General features: G+C 38.5%; 2 protein-coding genes and 2 non-coding genes across 8 annotated transcripts in view; 2 read left to right on the forward strand and 2 right to left on the reverse strand.

Moving 5' to 3' along the window:
* Nucleotides 1-15372, reverse strand: part of LOC129359407 (F-BAR and double SH3 domains protein 2-like) — a 55528-nt gene extending 40156 nt beyond the window's left edge. For all 5 annotated transcript variants that reach the window (XM_055029020.1, XM_055029018.1, XM_055029017.1 and 2 more), the window contains exons 1-2: nt 15060-15372; nt 7915-8012 (exon numbers count right to left, since the gene is read on the reverse strand). In XM_055029020.1, the coding sequence (XP_054884995.1) occupies nt 7915-8012; nt 15060-15080 (119 nt within the window). In that variant the 5' untranslated portion in view covers nt 15081-15372. The remainder of the gene's footprint in view (nt 1-7914; nt 8013-15059) is intronic.
* On the forward strand, nt 1037-1109 carry trnam-cau (transfer RNA methionine (anticodon CAU)). The gene has a single exon. It is a non-coding gene; the product is annotated as a tRNA-Met (tRNA).
* On the reverse strand, nt 1499-1572 carry trnat-agu (transfer RNA threonine (anticodon AGU)). Its single transcript has one exon. It is a non-coding gene; the product is annotated as a tRNA-Thr (tRNA).
* A 3477-nt stretch (nt 15373-18849) lies between the features above and the next one.
* On the forward strand, nt 18850-22648 carry p2ry2.1 (purinergic receptor P2Y2, tandem duplicate 1). The gene is made up of 5 exons (XM_055029025.1): nt 18850-19100; nt 20164-20514; nt 21059-21227; nt 21309-21654; nt 21732-22648. Exons 2-5 carry the CDS (start codon nt 20181-20183, stop codon nt 21921-21923), a joined length of 1041 nt encoding a protein of 346 aa, XP_054885000.1. The 5' UTR covers nt 18850-19100; nt 20164-20180; the 3' UTR covers nt 21924-22648.
* The last annotated feature ends 29 nt before the right edge of the window (nt 22649-22677 follow it).

Raw genomic sequence — 22677 nt, forward strand, 5'->3', positions numbered from 1 at the left:
TGCTTTGCGATCAGCGCTGCTACCTCGTAACTAGCCTTTGTAGCATTCTCGTTTGACTCTTGAGCTTTTGTAAAATATTGCTGCTGTGAGATTAAGCTAGCTTCAAGGAGTTTCAGTTTCTCGCTGCGTTCATTACCTGTGATCTTGTCATGTGCCTCAGCATGTTTAGTTTGATAATGTCGCTTCACATTGAACTCTTTAAAACAGCCACTGTCTCTTTACAAATGAGGCAAACACAGTTGTTACGTATTTCAATGAAGAAATAGTCCAATTTCCACCCATCCTTGAACCGTCGGCCCTCGCAGTCAACTTTCCTCCTTTTGCTAATTGCCGCCATTTTAGAAAATTGGGGGGCCTCACATACTAATTTGCTGTTCCTATTTGAGCCTCTAGATGTCAGCACTTAGAACACGCAAGTAATGTATTACACGCGGCCAGGCGTTATTGATTCTATGACGGAGGCTGCGGGCCGGATGAAAATTGACCACGGGCCGCATTTGGCCCCCGGGCCGGACTTTGGACATGTCTGTTGTATGCTAAATCAACAATTAAAGGTAATCCACAGATATTTTGGAGGTGCTATGCTCTTTAAATATTATTCTGAGCAATTAAATGTTAACATGTAGAATCCAAACCCATAAGAGGATTCAAACAGTAGAGGAAGACACATAAAAACACTGGGTTTTTATGCAGACAGCATAATTACAGTCAATTCTCTTTACAAATTACAGAGCAGACAAATAGGCCAGTTCTCCTTTTCAAACGTTTCCCTTTGGCATGTTAAAGCTATTTTTTTCAAACATGGTCAACTTCAGATTTCACCAATAACCAACTCAAAGTAGAACACAATAGATCAAGCACACACACATATATATATATATATAAATAAATAAAAGTAACCAGCTTCTGCTTCCAGTCAGCCGCCCGCAGCAGTTAATGTTCAGCTCACTCCACCCTCGGTCTCTATCAGCTGAAATCTGAGACAGACCAGACACATCCGGCTGTGGATTTCAGCACTGAAAGAGAAACTCCGCAGGCCTCGTTGGCGCAGTAGGCAGCGCGTCAGTCTCATAATCTGAAGGTCGTGAGTTCGAGCCTCACACGGGGCAAGTCTTTTATAGCGACACAATTCCTTTCAAACACTTTAAATAAACACAGATAACAAAACAAGTATCAGAAAGCTTCCAACTTCGATAGTTCAGTCAAAAGGGTGAATGTGGAAGCTTTCATCAACCAGAAGCTGACATAAAATCCTGCATTCGACAGTGAAGTAAAACAACCCTTGAAATTTAGAATAGGAGGAGCCTGATCAACTGATTTACATCGAAATGCATCCAGACTCTATAGATTGCTTTAATTTTCTGAGCAGCAATCAAATCAGTGAGATTGAAACACCTTCCTTGGGCACACAATCTTGGCATAAAGCTGATTCTGATTATTCTGAGTTATCACATGAAAATGAGAAAAAGGTGCGACGCATATGTGTAATTAAAATAAAAGGCACTGCTGGGATTCGAACCCAGGATCTCCTGTTTACTAGACAGGCGCTTTAACCAACTAAGCCACAGCGCCACACAAGACACCATACCTTACACAGCGTTAATGTTTTCTGTTGGTCCGTCAAGCCCATCCCTGCCATTGTCAGGCGATCACTCAAGCTATGGTGCTCACCAAACAGGAAGAGCAGCACAGTAAAGTATGTTCCTGTTCACTTCAAAATCAACACCTTTGGCGTCGCAAACAAAGACAAGAGTCCCAATTGTCCAAGAATCATTTCTTGGATGCAATACTTAGTAGATTCTTATATCTCATTACCTGAAAAGATGCTCAGGACACCAATATTATACTATGCATCATCCAAACACTCACTCCTGATAAAGCTTTTAGTGACTTTGATGCTAAAATTCACATATGGAGGTGTGGACACCGTGATGATGGAAAAGAGTAAAAAGGACAATGTGAGAAGGTTATGATTAGAATTGTATCACTGTGATAAGTGCTTTAATGTGTTAAATGTTGACAATCATCAATAAGATAAACATTATGCTATAGGTGCTTTTGGGGGGGGAAAAAAACAATCAAAACCATAAGCTATCTTTCCAAAGATAAATACCTTTCCATAAATTAAAAGCACCACAAATAATTTACATACATTTTGGCATGTTGATATACAATGTTGTACAAGGAGCTTTTATGTACCACTATCTAATCTGCATCTCGTGTTTACTAGACAGTTAGTTACACCTTGTTATTTGAATGCAGAGCCTGCAGCCTAAAACAGCAGCTTCTAAACTGGGACTTCATTTAACTTGATATATAGTGCGTGGGATCAACGATTACAGTTTAGCAGTTGAACAGAAATAGATGTGAGCCACAGTTGAAGTGATAATTGTGCGTTATTTCCTGAAAATCTATTTATACTAAGACTTCATCAGCAGACAACAGCAATTCTTATCTACACTGTAATACCGGTGTATTTACTCAAAGCAAACAAACAAACACCTACGTCAGAGTTGTTTTTAGGTTTCACCACACCTTTCCCAACGAACAGTACGCAATTATCAAAAGGCCTTCGTTCTTGGCTGCAAACAATAAGATGCAACAATTTCTGAAAAAGTTTTAAAAGTTTTGGAATATATCCACATGTAGCTTCCCCTCTCCCCATCAATGGTGATTAAAACATCTAAGGATATCGTTTAATTAAGATGCACTTTATCGTCAATCGTTCATTTATTTCAGCAATTAAATTCAATTGGTAAAACAAAAATACCATGAAATGTCCCTATTCACCCATGTAGGTGTAGCTGACATCATCAATGGAAAGCATCAAAATTTTAAGTCCTCATGGTCATGTAATTCTGTCTTTTTATTTTGCTTGCCCTGACTGTCTCCTTACCGATGCCTTCATGTCCATGCATCAAAATCTATCTATTTTCTCTCTGACATAGGTTTGGTGAAGTTGGCTAAATGTTCAGTTACTTTATCTGGTCTTTTTTTTTTTCCCCATGTGTCACCCTCCATAGACCTTTGGTGCCCCACACTTTGAAAAGCCCTGGTTTAGGACTTTCTGAATATAAACCTTTTTCCCTAAGGCGATACAACTACCTCTTATAAAATCCTACAGTCATGTACTGTGCAGTCGACCCACGCAAACTGACTGGTTTTCTTTTAATGTTGCCTGAATTTGTTCCTTCTGCTCGACTTTTACGTTTCAGTGCTATATATTTGTGCTAGTAAGATGCCTCAAAATCACAGGAGAGAAACCAACACAAGATCAGCGTCAATAAGCACATCTGCAAACAAATCGCGTTGGGATCCCTGGGCATGTCTAGACCATTCATGATGTCATGGTGACATTACAGCAGAGATTGCATCTGTAAACACGGGCAGCCAGTTATGCCCAAGATTGATTTTACATGTTTATATGACACTACTCATTCTTACAGCAGTTGACAAATTTTAACAATTGTGAGAAATAATATGTTGTAACCATCAGTTTTATTCCACTTCTTAAAACCTGCTCATGCTGTTTATTAATCTCTATACTCTTGTTTGTTTTTTTTAATTCATCTTATTTTTTTCTCTCTGCTTCTATTATTCTTCCTCCACTATTGTTTCCTCCAACACTCCTTCTGCTTCGTTCTGCTTATGATTAATTCATCGTTATAACTGCATGGCGTATGAGTCAGGAAATCATGTCGGCATCAGCTGTGCGAGAAGTGCAAAACAAGGGAAGAAAGAGTGAATGTGGCCGATGGGAAATACTTGAGGGCTTAAAGAGTGGCCAAGAAGTGGATGAGTGTCTCCGTGTTCATGTTCTTAAGGATGAAAGAGTGTTTAGTTTAATGAGGGCAAGGGTTTCTCTGGTTAAAAAAAAAAACAAAAAACGAGGAGTTAAACATGAGGAAACAGCTGAACTCACTGGTTAACGGCACACTGACTGAGATCAGGTGCCTGAGTCAGACGGAAATAGAGACAGAGGAGAGCTGTTGTGTTTTCACGCTGCATGATCACCACAAGACGCGGCGCAGGAGATTCTTCAGATCACGTAGATGCTTTGCTAGAATGTAGAAGGGTTTTATCTTATTTGGGAAAGTTCTCTAAATCGACAGGTGGAACACAAAAAAAAAAGCTCAAAGTGATGTTACTTATACAGACATCGACTAAACAAACACTCTGTGTTAATAATTATCTGCCGAAATGGTTGCTGCAAAATACTTGACTCTTGGAAAATTGCTGATTTTTCATTTAGATTATTTGAGAAAATTAAGTTAATAGATTAAACAAGAGGATATCGTAATTAGTAAAAACCCAAATCCTGATGTTCCAAACAAATAACTTACACAATTTTCCCAGAACCATCAAATATATTATTATTATTATCATATGACAGTCTGACAGAGACAAACTCCAGCAGAACAATATCACAGTCAACTACTGCTTTGATCAGTCACAGCTGCTGAAATATAACCTGCTAAACAGATCTCTGTGGATACGTGGACTCATCGATCATTTCAAAAAGCTATTTTCAGGGATTGTCACTTTTACAGTGTAACAATTCCTGTACACAGTGAAGCCAAAGATGATCAATCTCTGCTCTTACAGGGACTCAAGAAATGGGAATAGTGTGGCTCTGTTAAAGCTGATTATGATTAATAGCACTTCATCAGTTACAAGTTTTCTGCTGTTTAGAGCAGCAGCTGAGGTTTTCTGCAGCATAATTCTGTGAAATACAGAGACAATCCTGCCTAATTGCTTTTCCAGAATAGCTTTGCATTAATCGGAGGTTTTGATTTTATGTTCCCCGTGCATTTAAATTATGGAAGCCACACAAAACAGGACCCTGAGAAAATTCTGGATTCAAATCGGTGAGCTCCATCTCACTACTCAGCATGGAGAGCCATTACGCTTTAATGACATGCACAGATAATTCCCAGGAATCGGTCAATAAATCTGTGCGCATTGCAAATTTCAATTAGCGTTTTCATAATTCCCTTCCAGCAGGACAGGACGGGGATCACATTGAGATTCCAGTCAAATCCTGCACCATCAGCTACAAGACTCGCACTTTTACTGATTATTTCTTGATTATTGATGTGTCAGGAAAACATCAACGTTGTGCAACTGTTCTCAAAAATGTTTTTCCCTTGACCTGAAAATTTTAAAGACTTAAATACAAAAAAACATGTTCTCGTCATTCATAAAATGACAGAAAGGTAGCAAAATGACATGATGAATGCCAATGTAACCAAAGTGAGGAGTACAAACATACATGTTCTGTTTGTGAGCTGATTTTAACAGTCAGCAGCAGTAGGGTGATGGGTGTATCTCTGTTGAGTCAGATATAAGAGTAGATAGGGGGATTTAGGTGGATTGAGGACACCAAGTTGAACACTCTGACGACACATCGTTTTCTCCTCCCTGCACTTTTTCTGACCATTCCTTCACAAGACATCAAACCAGAAGATTAAACACACTACCATCCCTCTCTCATCTTTCTTCTCACCAGCATTGCTTAGTCTTCCACCGTCATCCTGAACCTTATAGATTTTGTGGGCAAGTGCAGAGAGTGTTTTTATTCAAGCTCCCCAGTGGTCTGATGAGAGTAAATAACCTCAGCAAAACCTCAGAGCAGCTTTTGGGATTAAGGCGCTGCATTTAATGTATTCTTCATGTGGAAAAATATGCACTTTTCAACTCTGACAAAATGTCTCACGAGGCCAGACGTTTTGTCGCCCTGCTGAATACTTCAATCATTTCAAAGTTCAGTCTCCATACTTTATCGGACTAATTCTTACAGAGTTCAAGCAACTGATGAGCCTTTTTTCCTATGTGCAGGCATGGTAAAAACAAACAATTTTACTGTACACAAGTATACAAAAAACTAAAACAACAGATTCAATATTCTGGAAATAAGACTAAAAAGCATGTACTCCATATTTATTGTGACATTAAATATAAATGTAAAACCTTCTTCAAACTCAGCCACATTTTGTCACATTACACACGCAAAGTTCAGTTTATTTGCATGAGAGTTTATGGGAAGAACCAACATAAGACAATTGAATTAATGAATAACAGGAAGAAAACCACACACTCTCATCTGAATATAAGAATATAAAATAAAGAGCAGTATATATATATATATATATATATATATATATATATATATATATATATATATATATATATATATATGTATATATATATATATATACATATATATACATATATATATATATATATATATATATATATATGTATGTATCTATTGTTTTTATTTCATAGGGAAATTAATTTAACTTATGGCATTTTTATTAATCACAGTATTTATTTATTTATTTGATTTTTAATTAAATGAATCTCCGTGCAATAGAAGAAATTCCGGAAGAAAACTGGTTAGAATCTGCTGACGACTTCAGAATGAGTTAAATGTTCACCTTCAGGCTCACAACCAGAGCTACTATTCAATGGTTTAGATCACGGCTTGTTCATGTAAAATGGCCTAGAGTGCAGACCAAATGCCTAGAGAGACTCTGTGGCAAGATTTGAAAATTGCTGTTCATCCAGTCCCACCGAGCATGGGTTATTTGCAAAAAGCTGAAATCTTTCCTCTATAATTGTAACAAAATTTTATTCTTCACCATATTGACTCCAGGGGCTGAAAACATATATAAAAAAAAACTTTTATCATTTCATTTTACTTCACAAGTGCGCACTGCTTTGTGTAGTTCTAGCAAATAATATCCCAATAAACTCTGTTTTTCTGCTGTATAAAAGACAACATGTGAAAAGGTTTTAATGGTAAACACTTCAGCAAGGTACTGCAGCTATCAATGTCATCACTGGTATGATGCAGAACTGTATTAAAATCAAATTGTGGCTCTTTTTGACGATAGCCATAATGACTTGCTTAAGGAAACAAACAGCAAACAGATGCGGGTCACTGCGGGGGCCCGGGCCCCAGCCCCCTAATCAAAGGACGACTTCCCCAATCACTACAAAACCCCGCTGCTCCCCATTTTACTGCCATCAAAGTGCATCATCACAAATAATTACAAAACATTAAAAGCTCGAGTATCATACTGAGAAAACCCAACAGGCAGCTTTTTTTTCACCCCACTGATGAGGACGACAAGGACAAATTTTGAGCTCTTTAACCAGAGGTATGCAGCTTGATCTCGCGTCGACTTACACAACCAAGACTTTGTGGTCGCATGAGTTTAACTGGCTCTCACAATCTCCCACCAGTGAGACCTTAGCCTTGTTCACTCTCCAAAACCCCTGCAGCAACAGGCCAGTCTGGTCCCAAACAGCTGGAGCTGCCTCCCGAGAGAGGGAGGGAGGGAGCCAGAGAGGAGAGTTGAGGCAGAGCAGAGGACAGCACTGGGAGCTGAAAGGCTCAGTTTTGTTGTTGTAGATGTTGTTGTCATAAGTAATCAATGTTCAGTCAACAGAAAAATTGAAACTGAGAAAGGGAATCGAGGTTTTATCCTAAATCCATACAGAGTCGGTTGTGGGATGAAACTGTTGACTCGTGTGTCATGAGGAAAAGTAAAGAAACAGATTGAATGATAATGCGAATGGGCGATAAGAACACAGAACATCCTAGGATCTGTGTGACATAGATGATATTTTGAAAAGAAAACAAGCATGGATGACAAAAAGGACAGCTGGAAATTCCTTCACAATATGACAAACTCCCTCCTCGGTTTATGTCTTTCTCACGTGTCACTTCCCTCTAATTCCTTAGCTGCCTCCTTTTCCATTTTCTTTGTGTTTCTGTGGAAGCACGTCTTTTGCCGTGCAGATCAGACGGTAAGATTTCCAAACATCTGCCATTTGGCTCGAGCTTTTCCTTTTTGACAGAGGATCATGTTAGAGCGATTCATGCAAAGCAGAGATCCGTCATACCTCATGTCTTCCAGCAGGTCACATTCAGTTTGATGTTTAAAGTGCAGCCTTGTCATCTGCTCCGTGTGAGTGTTTTTTAGTTCCTGCGTCACTTTGACCTGCAGAAAAAAGCAAAAAATAAATAAATAAATAAATAGAGATTAATCATTTCCTTATCTCTCTTTCCTGCAGGCATCTTATCTCATCTTCTGACTTTCACTCACCAACTGATAACCCTTCTCAAGAATTCTTAGTTCTCCTTTCTTCATTTTTATTACAATACTATGTACGAGAAACAGGATTTCTTAGCATCCTTCTTGATTGCAAAAACATCTACAGTTAAAAGAATGCCATATTTTGCTGCATACATTGACACCTTAATGCGTAATTATTCATCAGTTCACAACTCATCATGCCCTTATTGTACTTATTTGGATTGAAGTTTAGATTAAATTTCTAAAAGTCACAAAATAAAACGCGTGAAAGAATTATACTCTTAGGTTCAAGAGGTATGGGCTGCTTTCAGAATAACAATAGGCTCCTCGCAAACAGACAAAAAACAACTTTGTTGGACAATAAACAATCAGGCCCCAAAACTTATTGCGTTAAACGACAATATTGTAATATTTGTATGTATTATATTGATAATGGAATAATAACTTTGATTTAATTTTGAACAGAACACTCCCCACTGGAACTGGAAAACATTTCAAATATCTAATATATACAGAAAACAAAAACAATTTAAAAAAATAAATAAATAAACACATATGCAATATAAACCATAAATAAAATTAATTATGATGACTCTGTAAACGAAAATGCCCTTCAAAAAAATATTAATCATCAGAATGGGAAACATTGAGTTCATTTTAATTAATCATGTGTTTAATTAATTAATTGCGATCATCTCAATTCTTTTAGTCGAAATACCTCAGCTTCATGGCTTCACTGGGTTTTACCAAAGATTCAAAAGCAAAAGCACAAAAGTTGAACATATTAACTATACCAGCTATAATTTTATCTGTATAGCTTATTACTATTTAGATTTTTTTTCCTTTTACATAGACTTCATTTCCACAGCTCTACTATCTGTGAAAATATATCCTGCTTGACAAATTTGTCATTTTGTTACAAAGGGCAAAGCATAGCAATTTCTGATAAGCCACATGAAAATGTAGAAAACAGCAACAGGTTGGAGTTCAGGAAGTCTGCTACAAGCATTGCAGTCTGCTGGCAGCCTAAGGTATTGTTGCAATAATAAGCAATAGTTGTGCAAATATGTGTTTTGTTTTTATTTATTTTCAACAGCCCTAGACAGAGGCAGAAGAAGAAAGAATATTTATAATCTGGAAAATAAACATATAACAGTGTTTGTTCAGGGCAGAAAGACTTGGTAAATTCCATTATTAAGTAATTTTGTTCCTTTTGTGACTTTTCAAAAAAAGATTCTCTCGAAGGGGTTAGAGATGACAAAGACTTTATTTTTTTACTTCTAGTATGTTCTGGTGTGCTTGGTTAGCCTCTCCATGTCAACAGTCTGTAGATCAGATGTAGTAATTACACACTGGAAAAGACTGAAAACATAATTATCTGGATCAAAAAAAGACAGCATTTGGAGGCTGTTTGAATTCAAATATTGGACTAAAAATATGTGGTTCACAAAATATGACTGCAGTTTCTTTGCAATTTGATGAAACAGAAGCTACTTGGATGGCAACATCCGAGTAGCAGACAGACCCTGCTGAGTGCCATAAAAAGATACATAAAGTTTAATCTCACATACAAATGGCTTTTGCTGATTAAGCCATATCCATTCACACTGTGCCGTGCTAAAAACTGCCAGAGACAAAGCAAACCCTTAATATACAACCGCACATCTCCAGCCAAACAGAGAAGGTCACTGAGCATTGTGGCCTGAATTCCATCATCTATTCACTACGGTAACAGTGGGCAAATTCATGACGCTTCTAGACAAAACAATCAACAACGACCCCACACATTACACACAACGAGAGAAAGAGAGAGAGAGAGAGATGGAACTTCCTTTTTTTTTCCATCAGCTGCTCCGCTGAAGATAAGGGGGGAGTGGTTCATTACATTAACAGGGCTAAAGCACTTCACTTGATTTCACCTTCTATTGCTCAGAGGGAACCACAGGAGGAGTGAGGCGTCAAAAGAAAAAAGAAGAGGGTCATATAGGGATCAGGAGGTAAGCGGGGAGTGAGAAGAAAAGGAGATGAAACATGAAGAGCAAGGAAAGAAATGAGTGAAAAACAGAAGAAGAGAGAATGAGATGGGAAGACCAGAAACAATAGTTGGTGGTTTGGAGGAAGAAGGCAACACATTTCTAACTAAGCAATCAATGGAGTATTGATTGGGAAAATACCTCAACTTCCAAAAAAATGTGATTCCTCCAAGATATTTTGTTGTATTGCTCCTACAATCAATTATTTAAACTGTAAGCCAGATGTTTAAGCATAGGACATTCTATCCAGTTTACAATGGACTTCAGTCCTGATGATTCCTAGATTTTTATTGAACATCCTGACAAACATCTGTCCATTTGAGGGTGACACTTTGAGCCAGCCAGTGAAAACTTGCAAACAATGGTTTGAGTTATGTCTATATACATATTTCACTTTCTGTGGGTAAGAGAGTTGGATCTTAAATCTGTGAAGTTGTCCATGGCAGAATCTGGTCAGCCCAAAAATCAAAAGGCTCAAAAGTGACACTAAAAACTGAACATTATTATGACATTAATATGTGAACCCCCTAGTGGGGTCGGGAGTTGCTGTTGCCTATCTCCAGCTGCGTTCCGAGAGAGAGGCGGGGTACACCCTGGACAGGCCGCCAGTCTGTCACAGGGCAACACAGAAACTGGACAAACAACCATGCTCACACCTAAGGAGGATTTGGAAAGACCAAATTAACCTGACTGTGGGAGGGAGCCGGAGTACGCGTGCACAGGGAGAACATGCAAACTCCAGGCCAGGAATCAAACCCAGGACCTTCTTGCTGCAAGGCAACAGTCCTACCAACTGCACCACTGTGCAGCCCCAAATTTTCTTTTTGACTTCAGCTTCTTTTTAGCCACTTTCTTTTCAGTACCTGGCCGTTTTCAGAGAGCAATTTAATTGGCTTGGTAAGGTACTTAACTCAGACTTATGAATGATTCGGACATAAAATGTTTCTAAACTGATGTTGTGTCTGGAAATGCTAGACTCAGACACTAAAATTCCCTTTTGCATTTTTTTAAAGTGAAAAAATAAAATACAAGAGTGGCGTCCGATGGTTTTTAGCCCTTACGTTCCACAAACCTGCACTTTATTAATTTGTTTTTTACAAAAAAATGGAATGAAGAAAGTCATCAGAAGAAGATCTGTTTGCAGTTTTGTCATAAGCCAAGAATGCATTTGGCCCAACAGTTTCTGAACCTTTGATCCACTTATTTAGAAACCCCAAAACAGTAGTAGATGTATGGTTCTTCAATCACAAGACAAAATGGGTAGGTACTTAAATGACTTGAAAACTCATCCTCATTTTGTGGCTCAAGCTGAAAGCTGATCTGTTCATAGTGAAATAGAAATGTGACTCCACTGGTGGACGAATGCTGTACAACGCATACATTTATGAAAACTTGGAATTTTTCTTTCACATTGCAAAGAGCAGTAATGTGCTGATCAGAAACAGCCAGGTAAATTGAAGTTTGTGATTGCAACATGTGCAAATGTGGAGGAAGCTCAAGCACTTTTGCAAGGCGCAGCATCCTTCAGCTGAAAACTGAATGATGCATATACCATCTCTCAGGTCCACTGTCAGGCATCTGCTTCACTTTTTGTATTTCTCACTGTCGGTACTTTTACACTGTTCATCTGCTAAAGATAATTTTTTCACATTTTCCCCTTGTGTTTTAGACACACTCCACAACTAACTTCATTACATACGTTTTTTTTTGTTTGTTTGTTTTTTTAAAATATCCTGTTAAAATTGCTAGAAAAAAAAAAGCTAAAAATTTAATCAAAACACCAGATATTTGAGAAAAAGCTGCTCTACTGGGCTCACTCCCACCTCTGCCTCACACAGACACTCTTAATCTATTAGTCTGTGTTAACCCAGAAGCAGCCATCTATAATTTAAGTCACATCAAACTAATATATGGGGCTCAAATAGCTCAGTTTGTTGGCAGATGGGCCTGAGACCCAGACAAAACACTTCAGGGGCTGGATGTGTCGCTGTGGGAGGGAGAAAATACTTGTATCTAACAGCCAAACACTGATACACTCTGGCTGTGGTGCTGCGGGCTGAGAGGATAGCATGTGTCAACTACCTTGGCAAAGTGTTTAAAAAAAAAAGGCTGTACTTTTGGCTAATTTGTTAATTCTTGAAAGAATTTTGACATAAAATTGATCAAAAAGACAGCAAAGAGAGGCCTCTGCTCACCACGGCCTCATTTATGACAGAACCTTGTAAAGTGGGTGAGTTTTAAGGGCATGATTTGACATGTAGAAAGGCAGCACATTAAAAAGCACAGTGGGGAAGATATGTGATAATTAAAAGACATTTGCACAGAGACTTACAGGTGAACACTGCCTACCACACATCTGCTTTAAGACTCCACATAAAAAAAAGCAGTGAGAAATACTTCCAGTCACTGTCCATTGATACAGCATGCATTTACTTTACTTCCATTATTGCCTTCTAATAAAATAAAAGGCAAAATTGGACGTTTCCCACTTTTAAAAGTATAAAAATCAAAAATAAAAAAAACAAAAAACAGAGATAACTAAATTACCAGTTCGCTCACACATCTACATTGATAGAAGTCACTTACTTAAAACTCCCTCACATTGACGCTTATCAGAAGAAAATAGTCAAACTCCGATTTATTCATAGTAATATTTCCAAGTTTGCTTTTGTTCTAGAGTCCAACCTGTATAATATGCATTGAAACCAATGAAGCTTCTGTTAACCGTAACACCAACAGACTTTGGAAAACACAATCTAGAGGGTGATCTTTCAGTCAAACTCTCGAAGAACCAGTTGTTAGTGTACTCTTAAAAGTAGGCCTACATTTTTTCTTTTTTTGGTGATGTTTAAAGTTAAGTGGCTTAGGTTATCTTACCCTAACTCTCCAGATAGGCTTAGGCTACTAGGAGATTTTCTGACCAACTTTCTTCCCTCTGCTATCTTTACTGTCTCTCCATTTATGGGCTATTCACACTTAATGCTGTACATTAACTTCTTATATTCTCTTTATTTTCCTTTTCAGTAGAAATGACTCCTAGCCCAGTGATTCAGTGCTTAGCCGTTTTGGACTGTTGAACAAAATCTTAGCAGCTATTGTGATCATTAATTATTTGAATCATACATGTAATTTTCCTTCCAGTAAAAAGCATTCCCACCACAGTGCTTCAGCATGTCTTTGCTGGATGGAGTCATTGACAGAACTGTTGATGACTTTACTTGCATTCTTTATGTTTCTCCTTCCACTCCTCGCCCAGTGTTTTAGTATGTCTTTCTTTCTGAGTGCGTTTTCTGGAAGGAGCTTTTGATGGAGCTATTTATAACATTAGCCTTGTGTTAGCTTTTTGAGCATTTAGAAAGTACTTCTGGTTTATCCATGGTTGAATCCCTTAACATAGTTTTTACTGCCATTTACTACTTGAGCCCCATTTCTTTTTCTTTCCTATTAAAAATTTGGAGGTACGCTTTGTTACGTTTGTCTTTATCTCCTTCCTTTCCTTGAGTTCATGGTTACTCAATTAGAGCCTGGTTCATCTGGAGGTTTCTCTCTGTTAAAGGGGAAGCTTTTCTTTCCACTGTCCCCATGTGCTTACTCAGGTAGAGTAAGCACACATTGAATATTCAATTACCCTGATTTATTTAGTTTTGGAAGATCAGCGGTCAGGCAGAGAAATCAGTTTTATCCACTGGTCTTACCTACCTCTGCAAACTTATCAGCCTTGTAATCTGCCATGCCAGAGGCACCAGGTCACATTTAAATGTCCGTCAGCCCACTGCTGCATACTCAATGTCTTTGTCACTATATTTACTGACTTTTCAGAAAAAAAATAGTACCGTCCAAAATTAGAAGGGGGTGGTGATTGTCCAGAAGACAGCAATCAGTGCATCCGTACTTTTTACCAACTGTAGGGGTACATTACAATCAGACGAAACTAACAGATCTGCAATTAAATCCGAATTGCAATCTGATAATACTGGAAATGCACTGGAATAGGTGTTTTCATCTTCTGAAAAAAGCCTACTTGTTGTCAGTCGGTGCTCTACATATACACTAAGCTTAATTGAAGGTGTTTGTTTAAAATAAAATCAAAAAATACTACCAAGGGACAGAAAGCTTGTGAGAGCAACTCCATTTCCACCGTATTTAAGTTTCTTATTTGACCTCTCTTTAGTTTTCAAACTGAATACTATGCTCGCAGACAGTGCTGTGTGCTTCAGAGTGCTGTAGGGACGTCTCTCCACTCTAGAGTGAAACACAGATCAATAAGCCAGCATCAGACCAGGCTCTGTCGTGTGATGTTTAGCTTCTGCAAGCTCAGCTTCCTTACAGATGAACCAATGTGACCCTCGCTTGATTTATGCTCTTTTGCTAAAGTAAAAACAAAACAAAAACAAAAACAAAAAAAAACATAAAACGATTATGCATCACCTTGGACAAAAGCCCGTTGTTTCTGTGCCTTCTGGAAACAAAAGCTGTCACAAATCTGACAGCGCGCATAAATTAGCGGAATAACAACGCCGGGCTTTGGTTTGCACTGTTGCACTTAAATGCAACAAACAGGCACCAAATTTAAAGTTATTTTCACAACAAAGCGCGTTAAAATGACAGCCACGGCGTCAGAGTCAATACAATAGCGCGGGGCTTTGTTTCAAACGTCTTGTAGCAGACCACCTAGTGCCTCGGAGCTAACGCGGTTTTGACGTTTTGACGGCTGGACAGATGCACATTAATGTCAATAACGGCTTTCCAACTCGCCATGCTAGCTCGTCCATCTGATACCTTTAACCTTGCGTTGAACAAACGCTTGATGTGCGGGGGTCAATAAATGACTTCCGTCTGAGGTTAACAACACCGTTATTTGTCATTGTGTGAGCCAGCAGCCAGCTAAAAAACATAACGGACCCCGGGAATCACTCACCTTCCTCGGCGGCGGCTGCATGTTGGAGATTTGACATGAATGGTATTTCCCTTGTGAGATGTACTGTAATTCCAGGAGGAAATCCAAATCCGTGTGGGGCCAATAATAATCTTTCGTCTTCTTCAAAACAGAAATCCCCCCGTCCCACCCCCCCTACTCCTTTTCAAAGTCGACAGGGAGGAGAAGACGGAGACTTAAATCTGTACTCCGGCGGCCATGATTGATGATAAACGGCCAGTTTTATTGAGAGCCGAAGCTACGAGGAGCCACTGCACGCGCTCGTGCTGGTTGCTGACACTACGAGAGCACTGTACTGATGATGTAGGCGGCAGAGAAAGAAAGAGCAGAGCGAAGGAGAGAGTGTTTTTAGCAAATTCAGCTCAACGGCGCCACCATGTGGACACCAGTCGTATATGTTTGGTAGAAGATGAGGGGGGGGGGGACAACAAAATCGGCACAGCACAATTATTTTTGTTTCTCCGCCGGCATGGCCTCGATTAACGCGCCCGCACATATTTTTGAAGGCAAGCGTGAAGACAGGATGACTGATGGAGATACTGACTGCAGTTTATGTCGGGGTATTTATTTTTTTCGCTCCCGAACGACTATCAGCATGAGTAAGAAGAAAAGGCAAGAGACGGAGCTGCATAGCAACAAGAAACCGCAGTCGATCAAGGAAAAATCGATCGTTTTTAAATACACACTGAAAAGGGCTCTTATCTCTTTATAATATAATATAATATAATATAAATAATATAATATAATATAATAATATAATATAATATAATATAATATAATATAATATAATATAATATTTGGACAAAGCTGTGATATTTGTGAAATAATTGGTCCATCTCTTCAGCTTTACAATTGGACTCAACAAGGTCACTACAACATTTTCCAATTTAAATCGATTTTTTTGATTTTGTTTTTAAATAAACATTACCCAAATTGTAGGCAGCAGATTCTTGTTAAAGATTTTGTGTTGTAATTTACGAGAAAAATGTAATTGGGTGAAGACATCCTCAACCAGTGGTGTAAAAATCTTTGTTGTTGCTCCCCTAACCAACTCTTTCTTATAACTGCTGACCAGGTTTGTGTGTGTTTTCTCTGGTCTGAGCCACTTATCCTGGTCGATGAGCTCCAAATCTCTGAGGTTGGAAGACCTCTGTGCCATCACCAGCCTTTTGCCTCTCTTCTTCTTCAAATTCTTGTCAGGACTTCGTCTGGGGAATTGTTATTATTTCCAATCAGAGGAAATATGTTGGTCACATAAAAAAAAATCCCTGGACACTTCCAACAGTCCAGAAACATGACTGTATAGGTCAATTGTTTTCTCTAAATTGCCCTTAGGAGTTTGTTTAAATAGCTTTAAAAACTGATTAAATCTATGTCCATGCAGGGACAAAAATGTCCTTGCATGGATTGTTGTTATTAATTAAAAAAGCGATACAAAAGCAATACAAAAAATCTAAACCAAAAAAAGAAAGATACATGAAGTCTATGTGTAAATTGTCTTTCCTAATCCCTATAGTTGGATTTATATGACCATATGTTGGGTTTATTTTGTTCCCCAACCTGCAAGAATCAACCAAAGACACAAATTACTTTTCCGCAGAAAAGCTGAGGTCAGCTCCGTCGGTTCTCAGTCCCCAACTGCCTTTTATTATCATGTGAATACACAAAGAGGTTGGCTTTCTCACTCAGACATGCAAACAATTGATCAATACACTATCCTACAGGATGTTCTGGAAGTCTTCTGTTGATGTCCCATCCTTGGGACACAACCATGACCACTCTCAGGATACAGACAAAGATCATTGTGGCTCGTTAACACAGGAATGTGTGAGGCATTTCCAACCTACAAGAGAACACTCTAAAAGACAGTTGAGAATATACAATAAAAGAAAGGGAAAGAAAACAACACACGGAATAACCTGAAAACATAACCATCCAATATAAAAGTAAACGAACTAAGATAATAATTTTTCTAACACCATAATGCTTCAGAACAGTTTAAACCACTCCTCCCACCCAACCAGGTTTTCTCCCCAGTAAAATGTAACCTTTGGTAATAGAAAATGGTCCAAGCTATTCAAGGTTGGTTAATACGTGTTAATAGGTTAATATGTGTTAATAATCATGGAATGAACGTCCTTATTACTCATTTGATTCTGAAAATTTCCACCTCTCCCAAAGCAGATTATCTTCATTTCAAGATTGTCATAGTAAAGGTGTTTAAATAATTCTCATGAAGTAATTATCAAATTATCTGACCACAGTGTGACCAGTGTGACTCCAGTGATATAGTAATAGTGGCTAACAGAGGAAAACGCAAGGTGTATGCCCTCTATGGTGACATACATGTAAGGGTACGGAACAGTTAATGATTAATGCGCAGCGTTTCTAAAAGCAGGTAAGACATTAAGCGCCTCTTCTCACCTTCCTTTTCAATATTAACACAACGCATACACCCACACGAGGCTATTCATTGAAGCCAAACACATCTACAGTTAGTGCTCAAGGCAGGAAAGAAAATGGATGACACTCATTTCTGGATGATATTGTATTTCGAGAGGATACTCAGACAATTATTTTGATGTATGGTTTGTTTCCTTTTGGCAGAATTACGGTAAGAAAGCAGGTCCTACACATTATATTCTAGACGCGGTGTCTCCTATGTTAAAGCTTGTTTGTTTTCCAGTGAATAAAGCAATCTCAAGAAACATTTTCATATCTTGCACCACATCAAGGGCAGACAAACTCTTGCTGCAATAAACAGTGCACCTTGGGGATGAGTACACTGTGTTACATCAGTTTGCTGGCCTACAATGTTGTTTTTTTTTCTTCTCCTGGCTTGCTTGCCAAAGATTTATCAGTTTTATAGCAGTTTAAATAGAAATACGGTTGTGTTGGTGAACATGTTTCAATATTTGACAGCAACATAACTTTGGAAGTCTTGTGTTTTAAATGTGGACAATGTTAGTGTTGTTGTACTTCAGAAGATTGAGATCAGGGATGATAATATTTTTGAAAAACTAGTTCCTTCGTTTAACTTTATCAGTAGATGTTTAGCTTTAAAGTGGGAGAGAGGTGTCAATAGGGATATTAAGTGTATGCAAAAAGAAGACAAAATGCAACATCAAAGCAATAAAACTGCAATAGTCATAATAAAAATAAAAATCCTTTATAAATATAATCCAAAAGAAAATAAATGTGTTTGGTTGATTTTATTTTTGATGTAACACTACTTTTTGGATACACATTTTTACTGTTGAAAAGCTTGTTTAAACAGTGCCATATTAATAACAAAAATGCACTTAACATGTGCCCTGTATTAATGAAAAACTGACAAACATCAAGCAGCTTTTGGTGGAGGCACTGGGATGATGTGGGACGTCACCACCACCAACTTCATAAACAAGTCTCTTCATCAGACCGCTCTCCTTGAAATTAGATTGGTTTAATTTGAACCAATCCCAGCAAATTCCTAACAAAGAAGTGTTTGTGTCTAGAATTACTTCTTTGTTATTCTTTTCATAAAAGTAATAATTTAAACATTTATGTTTTATTTATAGATTTTTAAAGCCACACACACACACACACAAACCCAATAACACTAATGTGCCAAAACTGTTCTAGCAAAGAAACAAAAAAATAAAACATTCCCATATAGATTTCACTTTCCATAAATAACATTATATTACCATATCACCATATTCTGTTCTTGCCGGCATGTATTTTTTGTTTTTTTTCCCAATGTGTTTTGGCAGATTAAACAATTATTTAGACTTTCGATTTGATATATTTTTGAAATGTAATGCATGTAAGATCAAAGATTTGGACAGTAAATTAAGGCCGTAAATGAGAGAAATAGCATCCGAGCCCTCAGGGTAAAGCGTGCAGGCTGCAGCTTGCCTGTCTAGCACACACCTCCAAGTTCTTTACCAACCCAAAGTTCCTACTTGTACACTCAGCCAAAAAAGGAGCACTCTGAGGATTCCTGGCTTTGGAAAGGCAGCGCTAAAACTCTCATTTAATGTGAGTAGCCCTTTAATTTTATCAGTTTTATAGATCTATGTGAGAAACTACTTCATCTGGAAAGTACAGGGTGTTGTTGCATGGCTGGATGTGCTCAGTTTTTTCTGCTTCGCACACTGAAAGTTAGAAGAACTGGGTAGAGTTTTTAAGAAGTGGCTAATTCTTAACCATTATCAGGGAAAGTTAACCTTCTGCAGATTCAAAGAGGACACTGTAAAAGGGGAACACTCCTGGGGAACAGGAGATTTGTTTTACAAAGAAAGCAGAAAGAGGACAACAAAATTCCAGTTTTTTCTGAAACTGACATAGAAAAAAGGTTTGCTGTTATATTTGCATAAATAAATTCCATTTGTGTTATGTTAATGCATGACAGATTTAAGCTGGTCACTGCACAGCAATGCCAGATGAAGCTGAGCGAGGCACTGTTGTTGCTTGCGGGAGATAAAGTCTTCAAACAGTTTTGAAACTGAGTCTGGTTTGAGTTAGAAAGTTATTTCTCTCTTCTGTTGCACAGCTGTGAGTCTTCAAAATCTGAGGCATTCAGATTGTGAGGGTGATGGTTGATTATCTGCGTGGAAATACAGCTGCAATAAACATCGTGTTGCAACAGTATAATTTGTGTAAATTCGTAAATAGGTAAAGAAACATCTTACATTTCGTTGTGAAACCTATAAATCCCACATCTTGAAATGTTCAAATGGTTGTACTCATTCAAGAGAGCAAAAACAAAAAATCATGAATTTTAATTAAATGCTTATTTACAGTCACATACAGTATTTATCATTTTGGTCATTTTCCCAATTTTATAGGACTTCACATTTTTCTCTCATCAATTCTAGCGCCCACTCAGATAGAAAAAACAAAAATCAAGAATCAAATGACTCAATCTCTGCTGAGTGACTCCAACCATCCCTCTGCATGATTTTTCTGAACTGTGCTGCTGAATCAGAACAAGATGAGCGTCCTAGGACAATGGCACGTTTCCTGTGTCCACATAGCCCTCTGAATAATGCCTAAATATCAAAGTGAACTCACTCATAACCAGTCTAAATCTTCCCTTCAGGTGCTGTCACAATCAGCATGGCCTACCCTCACATCAACGTGACCAACCGCTCCAACTCCAGCTCTTTCTGTCAATTTAACGAAGACTTTAAATACATTCTCCTTCCCGTCAGCTACGCCCTGGTTTTCGTCGTTGGTCTGGCGTTGAACGCCACAGCTCTTTTTGTGATGGTGTTCCGCACAAAGCGATGGAAGCCTTCCACCATTTACATGTTCAACTTGACGATGTGTGACACACTCTACATCTTCACCCTTCCCTTCCTCATCTACTACTATGCCGACGAGAACGACTGGCCCTTCAGTGAGCCGATCTGCAAGCTGATACGCTTCCTGTTTTATGCCAACTTGTATGGTATGGCACAGGCCAAGCCACACACACCTATGATGCAACACACAAGTATTTGAAATGTGATACGCAGAGGAAGGGGAAGAGCAAAGTAAAATCATGTCATATTTGGCATTTGGCCATAATGTGATATATTTCTGGCAGACATCACAACTACAGAATGATACATGTTGGCATAGCGTATAATCAAAGAGAAGGCATGGTGAAATCTTAACAGTATCTCTTCAGTAATCTACCGAAGAATCCACAAACCACTACTTAATGTTTTTTTTTAATCTTTTTGCAAACACATTTGTGCAATAAATTATGGAGATTCAATACAACAATACAACAATGGCTTGAATATCTAACCAGCTTCTTAATGTTAGCATTTTATAGATTCCAGGGAGTTTCCAGGGGTCTCAAACTACATTCCTTGATGGCCAGAGTCCTTCAACTTTTATGTAGATGTTACTCTGCTTTTTTACCCCTGGCTCAAATATTATCTCTATATAACATTTACTCATATTAATATATATGAAGAACATAAAACTATTGCTCTGCTTTGCAGGCTCCATTCTATTCCTCTGCTGCATCAGTCTCCATCGGTTCCTTGGTATCTGCCATCCCGTCCGCTCGCTCAGCTGGGTCAGTGCGCGTCGGGCCAGACTGGTGTCTGTAGCAGTGTGGGCATGTGTTTTATCCTGCCAGGCTCCAATTCTCTACTTTTCCAGAACAAGGTGATTAAACTATATTTTACATATTGTCTACTACATTTTGCTTCTACGGCTTTGAATGTATTAATGTATGTTCTCCTCCAGGGATGTAAAGACAGGGCAAATCTGCTATGACACCACCAGCCCAGAGCTTTTTGATGACTTCCTGGTGTACAGCTCAGTCGTGTCAGTGCTCATGTTTGCCTTGCCCTTCTTGGTGGTGATGGTTTGCTATGGCCTCATGGTGCGGAAGCTTCTGGAGCCCGGCTGGGGGTCTAATGAGAGAGGTGAAGGTGAAGGAGGCGGTCTGAAGGCAGAACGGTCAAAGCAGAAGTCTGTGAAGATGATCATTATTGTGCTGGCAGCGTTCATGCTGTGCTTCCTTCCTTTTCACCTGACCAGAAGTCTTTACTATTCATTTAGATACCTGAGACAGGTGAATCCATCACAGGTATGTCCTCAGTCTGTTTCTGATTTTTATTGGCTTGCAGTTTGTAACTCCTCAGATTTTCAATCTGTTTTCATCAGATCAGCTGTGGTTTGCTGGAAGCTGCCAGTGTGGCCTACAAGGTGACGCGACCTTTAGCCAGTGCCAACAGCTGCGTGGACCCCATCCTTTACTTCCTGGCAGGACGGGACGCTCGCAGCACTCTCACCAAGAAGAGCAAACTGTCCTCACAGAAACCCACCAGGAGCTATTGTTTGACCACAAAACTCTGATCCCCTTTATAAACTTAAGTGGATTCATTCTTAAGCTGTTTTTTAAGCAGCTCATATAGTTGGAACATCTGGCTTTTTTTTTTCCCAAAAATGAATAAGGATTTAACGGCATGTTGTACACTACTTGGCATTTTTCCCATATTCCTCGGAGTAAACATTTTTACATTTCACACTACTTTTGAATGTCTGATCTTTTGTAAGTTGCTTCCTGACAGAGAGTATCATTTATAAGATATTTTATCTCTACCTCTAAATCTCACTCTTTAAAAAACACAATGTGTTATGATAGACCCATATCCTCTCGCCTGTTCCAACTGGAAGGACAGAAAGCCTCTTTGTACAAGTCTTGCCAATGAAATAATAATGCCTGTTCATTGCTGAAATAAGAATAAATTATTGAAATGCTAATTTAATTGTTAGAAATGTCAATACAATTTACACTAAAAATAATATTTCCAATATTGAGATACAATCCCAACCAGCAAGTGCTTTTGTCACTGTACTAATTGATTATCTTTGACTATTGCTGCTTATTTGCTCAATATTCCAGTTGATTTGCATACATGTAACTAGTCAATACTTTCATTTATTTTCATTAGCTCCAAAGGAAATCTCTAATAAGCAACCCAAAGTACCTCCAATGGTACCAAGGTTTGACAATCACGAGTCAAGTCGTTGTAATGTGTAGAGATCAGCAGTAGTGGGGTGGTAGTTACGAAGGAATTTTGGTTCTTCAAGACCCTGTTCCTCTCAC

Source organism: Poeciliopsis prolifica, unplaced genomic scaffold (assembly GCF_027474105.1).
Source record: "Poeciliopsis prolifica strain line A6 unplaced genomic scaffold, Auburn_PproV2 SCAFFOLD004, whole genome shotgun sequence".
Lineage (NCBI taxonomy): Eukaryota > Metazoa > Chordata > Actinopteri > Cyprinodontiformes > Poeciliidae > Poeciliopsis > Poeciliopsis prolifica.

Coding starts and splice junctions, on each gene's coding strand:
- p2ry2.1 (XM_055029025.1), top strand. CDS start 20,181: ATGGCCTACCCTCACATCAACGTGACCAACCGCTCCAACTCCAGCTCT. Junction 20,515..21,058: donor GTTTTATGCCAACTTGTATG/GTATGGCACAGG, acceptor TCTGCTTTGCAG/GCTCCATTCTATTCCTCTGC. Junction 21,228..21,308: donor CTCTACTTTTCCAGAACAAG/GTGATTAAACTA, acceptor GTTCTCCTCCAG/GGATGTAAAGACAGGGCAAA.